This window comes from Trichomycterus rosablanca, chromosome 12, assembly GCF_030014385.1.
Source record: "Trichomycterus rosablanca isolate fTriRos1 chromosome 12, fTriRos1.hap1, whole genome shotgun sequence".
Taxonomy (NCBI): Eukaryota; Metazoa; Chordata; class Actinopteri; order Siluriformes; family Trichomycteridae; genus Trichomycterus; species Trichomycterus rosablanca.
This window is the reverse complement of record NC_085999.1, coordinates 11,701,764-11,712,245: the sequence shown is the minus strand read 5'-3', so window position 1 is coordinate 11,712,245 and position 10,482 is coordinate 11,701,764. Positions and strand designations below refer to the sequence as shown.

At 36.0% G+C, this 10,482-nt stretch overlaps 1 protein-coding gene across 1 annotated transcript; it reads right to left on the bottom strand.

Annotated features, from left to right (window-relative positions):
* Window positions 1–742: 742 nt before the first annotated feature.
* On the bottom strand, window positions 743–8,437 carry stx19 (syntaxin 19). Its single transcript, XM_063006478.1, has 2 exons — window positions 8,350–8,437; window positions 743–2,601 (listed from the first exon to the last, which is right to left on the bottom strand). The coding sequence occupies exon 2, from the start codon at window positions 2,515–2,517 to the stop codon at window positions 1,633–1,635; it is 885 nt and encodes a 294-aa protein (XP_062862548.1). The 5' UTR covers window positions 2,518–2,601; window positions 8,350–8,437; the 3' UTR covers window positions 743–1,632.
* Window positions 8,438–10,482: the final 2,045 nt, after the last annotated feature.

Below are 10,482 nucleotides of genomic sequence, written 5' to 3'. Positions count from 1 at the left end.
TTCCTGATGTTCCTGTATTTGCCTACATTTAACCGTCCCTCAATTCTTATCAGTCTTCCTGATGTTCCTGTATGTGGCTGCATTTAACCGCCCTTCAATTCTTATTATTCTTTCAGTCCCTGCTGCTGAGAAGCACATTGTTGCATGAGTTTTACTGTAGGGATGGTATTGATCAGATATTAATTAAATGATGGCCAATGCATGTTTTTCACCATGAAATTAGAGTGACCTATTAGAGTTTTTTCTTACTTCCCTGACCAAGACTTTTTTTTGCACAATTTGTCCAGATGGACATGGCTACTGTGGTTCAGGGAACATGTAAATAGATCCTTTGAGATTGAGATTTGAGATTGACGGAGATTTACTTTAAGAAAAATTACTTAAACCATTCTTTACAGAGACTTAAATATGTATTATAACTGCAATACTGTATATTTGAGTGGTTTGCAGTTCTGTAGCAGCATGGAAAACAACTGAATTAAAATTTCTGGTTAGAGTTTAGTAAATGAAAGAAACAATAGAGGATAAAATCTTAATTTAAACTTACTGCCCAAAGTAAAATAAATAAATAAATAAAAATTACACAAATCTGGGTTTTCTTTTCTTTTTTGTCTTGTAAAAAGAAATATCACAATGGTTCAGACATTTCATATGCTTGAACTTGTGTACCTGGATACAAAATGTATTTATTCTTTTTAATAAAATACTTTGTACTTCTACTGAAAAAAAAATTCCATGCATATTTATTTTTCCATATCCACACTGTAATAGTAATAAAACATTTTTTTTTTTATTTACAGCAAAAACGGTGCAACATGGCATTTGGTAAAACATTTTGCTCTATTTGCCCCACAAAGTGTGCATGTATATGTAGTGTACAACTTACAAAAAGATAGATAAAAAGTGCAGTGTTTTTTCATCTAAAATGTGTATATATACAACAAAAATATAATTGCAAAAATAAAATAGATCTCTCATAAATAAATAAGATTATATGAAGATAAATATACATATTATAAAGTGATTTGCAGCTTCATATACATGGCACAAAAATGTGAACATTCATATATAGTTAAACATATACAGATAAACATTTTGTAAGATTAGATCCAACTGTGTTGGATTAGATTTAGTTCAAGTCTTTGTACCTGCCGGTCAAGTTTTTTTCCTCAACAAACTGGTCATTGGCTGGTAATACTGGGCTCAGCCCAATCCTTTAAAGACAGAACCAAACCATTATTACTTTTTCACCACAATTTGTTGGTACTTTGCATTCAGACAGGTTGTGTCCTGCGAGATTTTGTGGCCTACCACTTTACAGCTAAGTGCCTAGATTCCAGTTTCCAGTTTAACAGCAGGGCATGACCCATACCTACACTGGTTGTTTACGGAAATTGCATGGCTCAATGATTGATGTTTTGAATCTGTTGCAAATGGATGTGGCTTAACTTACCAACCCGTTAATTTAAATAATGTCCACAACTTTTGGCCATATACTGTATCAGTCCATAAACTAGACATCAACAGTTCTGACGTCATGTTGCTGTGGCATTGTCTAAAAGTAGTTTCTGTGGCTTCATAGATTTTACTGTCCTCTTTTCTCAGCTCCTTATGTTGTACCCTGGCATATCATCATTTGCATGGGCAGCAGCAACAGAAGAGTCTTCTTAAAGGGTTCTTTTTCTTATACCTAGAGGCCATTTTAAATTTCTCATTAGAGACTGTTACATAGTCTTGAGTCTTCTCTACAATGGCTTGGATATTGTTAATTTGAGCGCCTTGTTCTTCTACAAGCATGAACACATCCAAAAACATGTCTTTCATGTCCTTCATGTTGCTCTCCAGTGTGAGCAGTTCTTTGTGGCGCTGCTCTATCTCAGATAACTGTGTGCGAGTGATCTTGACATCCGTTAGGATGTTCTCGTTGAAAACATCCCACTTTCCCTGCTCCATCATTTTATCCACTTCTTCTTCGGACACCTCATGACCATATACCTCCAGCTGTCTGATAATGAACTGCTTGCACTTGCCCTGCTTACACAGAAGTGAGTCATTGTACTGGCGCATAACCTGCTGGAACTGGCGGAAGAGTTCGTCATGCTGGGTGTGCTGGATCCGGGCTGTGGCAGCTGACAGGCCTAGTTCAGCTTCAGTAAGTTTTGCTTGTTTTGAGAGGGCATCCAGCTTTTTACGCACACTCTCAGCTTGCAGCTTGATGTCCCGAGTGATGCTGCTTTCCTTTTTCATGACACTAAGTCGTCGCATGGTAGCCAACAAGGTTTTCTGTTGCTGACTGAACTTCTTTACCTCAGCCTCCAGCTCTTCAATGCTCTCACGAACATTCTGGGCCTCCTCTAGGAAGTTTTCCACCACGGGCTCGGTCTCAAACAGTACTGCCTGGAAGTTATCAGATGTTGCTGGTTCCTCTTCCTCATCTTGGCTGGTAAATTTGTTCTCTTCCAAGCGTCCCTGGTTGGCTTTTATTTGCAGACGCAACTCCTCCAGACGGTCCTTCATAATGAAAGCTTATTGAGGAATGCCTAGGTGCCTGGTTTGAGCCCGAGGTTCAGTCATGTAAGGATTATATTCTCCTCTTGTATTCTGCAATTAATCATTGAAAATATATATATGATCAGGGTAAGCAAATAGGCTGCTTTTTAACAACTAAAAATCTAATCAATCTTCATAAATCTTCAAAAATATCCTTCAAGAAACATCATGGCCCACCAGTGTATCCTTGCTTTACAAAAACTAATACAGTTTAAATGGTCAGCTACTCTGGAGCTGCTGTGTGACTGATACAGACTGCAAGTGTCTACAATTCACACATTTGTTATGAAGAATGATACGTCAGGCCTAAAAAAAGATATATGTCAAGGCAAGACCATCCAATGCTTTATTTATTTATTTATTTACTTTGTGAATAAGGGGGGTTCATTCTTATAAAATGAATTTGGAGGGTCATAACACTTAAGATATTTATCCACCCTTACAATTTATCTTGTGGTCTTTTGTAAAGGCTTACATACAAGTGCATTTCTTTGACTTGGCAACTGTTTGACTTGGTTATGGTTAATGTTAACGTTAACTTGGAATCGTTTTTTTTCTTTTGTTTTATTTATTTCCACATTTAGTTTTACTGTATTTTGCTGAGCACTTTGTGCTGCACAACAGAAAAAAATGCCTAATTGAGCCTGTTGACAGTGGAAAAATACAACTGCTAAAATCGTATTCAAAAATTATTTAGAATTATACATATAATGATCATTTAACTATATTTGCTATAATATGTAGCTGTCTCCATGTATAGTTATTTCTGTCAGTTTATCTTCTTTCTTACTGTAATGTCTGTATGTTTTCTTTATCTGTTCATATTTTGTCAGTTTTATGTTCTCTCCATTTATCATACTGCAGCTGGTTTGCACTTGTTAACACCATATATGGAATGGTTTTAAAGTCTGTGTGTGACAAGCTATGTAGCTGTACATTCTATATAAGTGTGTGTTTGTGTGTGTGTATTGTCCAGACCAGCATCTTAAGTTTGATGAAACTGCTGAAACTGGATTTATCAGACAAGTTTCTACATAAACTGCAAAAAGCAAAAAAATCCACAAAATGTCTTGCTTTTTGTTTATGGTATGCCATCAGAACATTTCCTTTGACTCTTATCTGATGATTGTTTATCTAGTGTGCGGGTAAGTATTGTATGTACAAGTTCCATAGACTCCTACTTGCACATCCACACAACGATTTCAATTAAACTGCAATAATATTCAAATGTTTATTTTAAAATAAACCCAAAATCCCAAAAAAATATTTACTGATATATAAAAAATTGTATGATGATCTACAGTGGGGTCAAAAAGTATTTAGTCAGCCACTGATTGTGCAAGTTCTCCTACTTAGAAAGATGAGAGAGGTCTGTAATTTTCATCATAGGTACACTTCAACTATGAGAGACAAAATGAGAAAAAAAAAATCCAGGAAATCACATTGTAGGATTTTTAAAGAATTTATTTGTAAATTATGGTGGAAAATAAGTATTTGGTCAATAACAAACAAGCAAGATTTCTGGCTCTCACAGACCTGTAACTTCTTCTTTAAGAAGCTCTTCTGTCCTCCACTCGTTACCTGTATTAATGGCACCTGTTTGACCTCGTTATCTGTATAAAAGACACCTGTCCACAGCCTCAAACAGTCAGACTCCAAACTCAACCATGGCCAAGACCAAAGAGCTGTCGAAGGACACCAGGAAGAAAATTGTGGACCTGCACCAGGCTGGGAAGAGTGAATCTACAATAGGCAAGCAGGTTGGTGTGAATAAATCAACTGTGGGAGCAATTGTAAGAAAATGGAAGACATACAAGATCATTGATAATCTCCCTCGATCTGGGGCCCCATGCAAGATCTCATCCCGTGGGGTCAAAATGATCATGAGAACGGTGAGCAAAAATCCCAGAACTACACGGAGGGACCTGATGAATGACCTGCAGAGAGCTGGGACCAAAGTAACAAAGGCTACCATCAGTAACACACTACGCCGAGAGGGACTCAAATTCTGCAGTGCCAGGCGTGTCCCCCTGCTTAAGCCAGTACATGTCCAGGCCCGTCTAAAGTTTGCCAGAGAGCATATGGATGATCCAGAAGAGGATTGGGAGAATATCATGTGGTCAGATGAAACCAAAATGGAACTTTTTGGTAAAAACTCAACTCGTCGTGTTTGGAGGAAGAAGAAGAACCCAAGAACACCATACCTACTGTGAAGCATGGGGGTGGAAACATCATGCTTTGGGGCTGTTTTTCTGCAAAGGGGACAGGACGACTGACCCGTGTTAAGGGAAGAATGAACGGGGCCATGTATCGTGAGATTTTAAGCCAAAACCTCCTTCCATCAGTGAGAGCATTGAAGATGGAACGTGGCTGGGTCTTCCAGCATGACAATGATCCCAAACACACTGCTCGGGCAACGAAGGAGTGGCTCCGTAAAAAGCATTTCAAGGTCCTGGAGTGACCTAGCCCGTCTCCAGACCTCAACCCCATAGAAAATTTGTGGAGTCTGTGTTGCCCAGCGACAGCCCCAAAACATCACTGCTCTAGAGGAGATCTGCATGGAGGAATGGGCCAAAATACCAGCTACAGTGTGTGCAAACCTGGTGAAGACTTACAGGAAACGTTTGACCTCTGTCATTGCCAACAAAGGTTATGTTACAAAGTATTGAGTTGAACTTTTGTTACTGACCAAATACTTATTTTCCACCATAATTTACAAATAAATTCTTTATAAATCCTACAATGTGATTTCCTGGATTTTTTTTTCTCATTTTGTCTCTCATAGTTGAAGTGTACCTATGATGAAAATTACAGACCTCTCTCATCTTTCTAAGTAGGAGAACCTGCACAATCAGTGGCTGACTAAATACTTTTTGGCCCCACTGTATGTCAGTGATTAGGTCCAATCCCCACCAACGGCAAGTTACCACTGTTGGGCCTTTGAGAAAAAACCCTCAAATTCTTGTAAATGGAACACGTAAATCTGTAGAGCAAATCTAAAGTTAACACATAAAGCTATATAGCAAAATGGACATCATTGTTAAAGTTTGTTTAACAGTGTTACCTGTAAAAGGTGTGTTAACATGATAATCAACAAAACACTGACCAACAGAATTTGACCATGGATGTCCAATCTATAGATTAAAAAATAATTAGTCAAGTAGAATTAATTAGACTAGAAGAATCAATTAGTAATGTAATATCTTTTTTAAGGTAATCAGACAATCAGTTATCATTTTTAATAACTTGCAGGGGAGCAGAAAATATAAATTGCATCCGGCTGAATTAAACTTTTATAAGAGTGGCTTTTCAATTACTAGATGGATTACAAACAAAAAAGACTGCAAATACCCTTAAGCATGTGGCACAATCTCAGAAGCAAAGCTTTTAAAAACAAAAGAGGCCTTGTTTTGCTTAACATGAACTTTGTATCTTTGTAAAAGGCCTCCTAAGGGAGTTGAAAAAGCTTTTTTATTGAAGTTGTACGAAATGTTTTAATGTCGAGTTCCTGTGTCAACATATAAACACTATTTTTGGAAAAGTAAAGACATTTTGTAAAATGCAATAAAAACAAGAATCTGTGATTTGTTATTTTCTAGATTTTTATATTTAACTGGCAAAAGTACTAAAGAAAAGTTCTAGGTTGTAGTGAACAATTTAACTGTGTTTTGTAAATATAAATACAGTACAGGCCAAAAGTTTGGACACACCAGCCAAAAGTTTGGACACACCTTCTCTTCAATGTTTTTTCTTGATTATTTTTATTTTCTACATTGTAGATTAATACTGAAGACATCCAAACTATGAAGAATTATGTAGTGAACCAAAAAGTGTTAAACAAACCAGAATATGTTTTATATTTTACCAACTCTACCTCTGCACAACCCAACTGATGGTCTCAAACACATTAAAAAAGCAACAAATTCCAAAAATTCACTCTAGACAAGGCACAAACATTCATTGAAAACCATTCCAGGTGGAAACCTAATAAAGCTGGTTGAGAAAATTTCAAAGAGTGTGCAAATCTGTCATTAAAGCAAAAGATGGCTACTTTGAAGAATCTAAAATATAAAACATATTCTGGTTTGTTTAACACTTTTTTGTTTACTACATAATTCCATATGTGTTCCTTCATAGTTTGGACGTCTTTAGTATTAATCTACAATGTAGAAAATTAAAAAAAAATTAAGAAAAACCACAGGAATGAGAAGGTGTGTCCAAACTTTTGGCCTGTACTGTACATTTAGAATTTAATGCCTGTAACACACTCCAAAAAGCTGGGACAGAAGCATGCTTACCACAAAGTTACACAAATTTTCCCTTTCATTAACCTTTTTAATAGTTTGGGAACTGATGATAGTAATCGTTGAAATTTACATGTGTAAATTGTACAGATTTTGCTTGACAATACTTTAGTTGCTCGATAGTCTGTGTCAATGTTGTCCTCTTCATTACAGATTTCCAATAGGATACAGGTCTGGCCTGCAGGAAGGCCAATCTAGCACATGCACTGGAAGCAGATGTCTCTCTAAAATTCCAATATACACAAGCGTCAATGATACCTTCACACATATGCAAGTCACCCACAACGTGGGCACTGATGCACCCCCATACCATGACAGATGTTGGCTTTTGCGCCTTTGACTGATAACAGTTTTTGTCTCCATATCAGTTTATCCTAAAAACAAGACATGGACTCATCTAACCACAGATGAAGTACTCCTAAGAGTTTGAAAGTCACACACATTCAAAACTGATTTCACTGTCACAGACTGAGATTTCTCAAAATTCCCTGAATCTTTTTACAATATTATGCATGGTAGATGGGGGAAATGCTAAATTAATTACATCCCACACTGCTTAATTGTTGATTTTATTCTCTCATGGAGTTTGGTATAAAATGGTGAGCCACAACCAATCATTGCTTGCAAAGACTGAGAATGATGATACCCTTACTTGTTACCAATTCACTTGCTTATTGTGGAATGTTTTAAAACAGTGTAACTTATATTATATATATAATATTATATAAACTTTTCACTCTTATTTTGCCCTGTCCCAACTTGTGTGTGCTGAAGGCATCAAATTCAAACATTGTTTACATTTACAAAATACAGTCAAGCTAGTCAGCCAAAACATTTAAAGCCTTTTCTTTGCACTGTTGTCATTTAAATGAAGATTCAAGGGAATACACAAATCACAGATTTCTGTTTTTACTGCATTATTGAAAATGTCCCAACTTTTTTTGTAGGGTTTGTATATCAGTTCTATCTAATAGTTACAGAAAAGTTAATACAAAATGTGAAATGATAAAAATAAAAAGCTCCTCCCGTCCTTGCTTATAAAGAACAATAAGCCTAGGCTTAGTGACATATTCTGTCAACTAATTCATTGTGAATCCAAACTATGAAACTGGTATTACAGCAAGTTTTGAGTTCAAGTCACTTAGAGATGTGTTTTTGTAATAGAAGAGTTATTCTAACTACGTTGTTTGATCTCTATTTCACATATGTTCTTTATTTATTAGCCAAGACAAATGCCTTTATTATATGTAGCTTTTATCTTTTATATGTTTTATATGTTAAAAGGGTGAGAATGTTTAGATTTGCTGTGCTTTAATGCATTACATTGTGCTGGCTGGTAAACAGCAAAAAAGTCACACACACACACACACACACACACACCCCTCAATACTTAGGATGGGTGTTCACACATACACTATATAGATCCCTGTCTATGAAACTGTTAAAAATATTTTGTATTACGCTCCTTTACCCTTTCAGTAAGAAATGATTTTACCTTTTATCTTGTGATCTGAGAAGACTTGAATCACACTGCATCATCAGTCCAGTAAAGATCCTAATAATCAAGATTCCTCTGAGACATTCTTATCCAGAGACAAACTATCTTCTTCAGCTCTTCTAGTTTCAGTTACACAATACAGTATGCTGGAAATTCTGGTAGTGTTAGTTTACAACCACACCCACTGTTACAGTTAGGACTTTGTTTAACCAATGAAGGACAAAGTATGTTAGGGAGTAACATGAATAAGCAAAGCATTGAATAAACACAGGCAATGCCACAAGCAGTACCACCTCCCTTTGCCTACTGTAATTTAAAACAACAAAAAGCTCACTTCACTATGATTATTTCTGACAGGGTTTAGGATTTCTAACTTCCATAGCAGGAAGTGGAGGATCCCAAAAACATTAAACTTATCGCAAAGCTTTACTTTATAGCTCCAAAAAATACGCAACAACTAGAAAATAATCAGTTTCTCTGTTTCACTATTTAAAGGAGTGTGTTTGAGTAAACATTTTTATTTAATAAACTACTGGCATTTATTTGCAGAAAATGACAGCTGGTCTAAATACCAAACCATGCAGAGTTTTCAGACCTTGAATAATGCAAACAGTCAGTATTCATTTTACAGAACACAATACTAATGTTTAACCTTAGGAAACGTTCAGAAAGCAATGGTTGTTGAGGGACATTTGAATAAGCGGTCATTCTGGTCAGTATAGAGTCATTTTCACCCTTTGCCAGTCTTTGTTGCCACCGATGTTTGCTGTTTGACCTTGTTCAGACTCTAGTAACTTTGAGGTACTACTAGCACTGCTTTTGCCACTCAGCTGGTCCTACTGCAAAAAGAACGATATGGCCACTGTAATGTTTTTTCACCTTTTTACATTAAATAAGATTTGGTTTAGGTGATCACTTAATCTGCACCTCATTAAAATAAAGTGTGCCTGTTTTTGGAATTTAACAAGCATTGGAGTGGTTTCTTATTTTTTACCAAAGCTGGAACTATTTACAATAACAAATGTAATTCTTGTAACATTTCAGGCAAAACAAACAACATGCTATACAAATGTCTTTTTTGTATAGCCTGTTTTTAAAAGTCCCACTGAATCCCTGCAACCCACTGAACTGACAGTGTTTAAAAGTATGACAGTTTGTATGTTCTGTATACTCTCAGGACTCATACATACAGTAATATCAGAAGAAAAAAAAGACAGAACAGTGCCTGGGTAACTTCAGGATCTGAGCAGATCATTTTAAAACCTTGAGAACATTTAGTGTGAGAGTAGAGTGCTTTTAGAAATATGTTTTTGTCCTCGGTAGAGATAAGATAAACTGGCAGAGGGTTAAGACAGGCAAAGGCATTCAGTAAAGCATGTGAATTTAGACATATGCAGGCATATTTAACCCTAGGGTTAAATAAGTGCTTAAAAAAGTGGACCTACAAATGTACCATAAAATACAAAAGGAAGTAGCAACTGTATATGAGCAACAAATAAGCTATTCATCTCTTTAGAAAAATTTGAGTGGAATGCAATGTTAGATTAAATCAGATGTCAGAGTCTCGACAGTTTGTCAGATTTTAAGGGGAAACAGAAGGTTAAAAATAAAGCAATAAGTTAGGAGCAAATAAAGGTGTAACCAAATACAGTACACCCTTGTAGCACCAATCACACTAAATAAGGTGTAATCCAAACTTCTGGTTCACCTGTTTATAAGCAATGTGATTTTGAAAATTCTGACTGACAATGTACAAACCCTATACCTATAATGATGGTAAAATGTAAATAAAAAATGACAGCTATGATTTGCAAATCCTTTTTGACCTTTATTTGATTAAAAACTGCACAAAGATATTTAACTCAGTAACTAAACAACTAAGTAGTTTTTTCATATACATAAACTGTGTTGACTGAAACACAATCTCAAAAATGAGTTATACCACTGTTACATTACCTTTCCTTTAAACAATGCTGTGAAATTGTTTGGGAACTAAGATATTGTTTAGGTAGTCACCGCAAAGAGGAATTGTTGTTCGATATTACAGTGTGGATTGCAGACAGGCCAGTCTGGCAACTGCATCATGCTATAACTATGAAGTCATGCTGTTGTAACACTGGTAGATGGCAG

Coding starts and splice junctions, on each gene's coding strand:
- stx19 (XM_063006478.1), bottom strand. CDS start 2,517: ATGAAGGACCGTCTGGAGGAGTTGCGTCTGCAAATAAAAGCCAACCAG.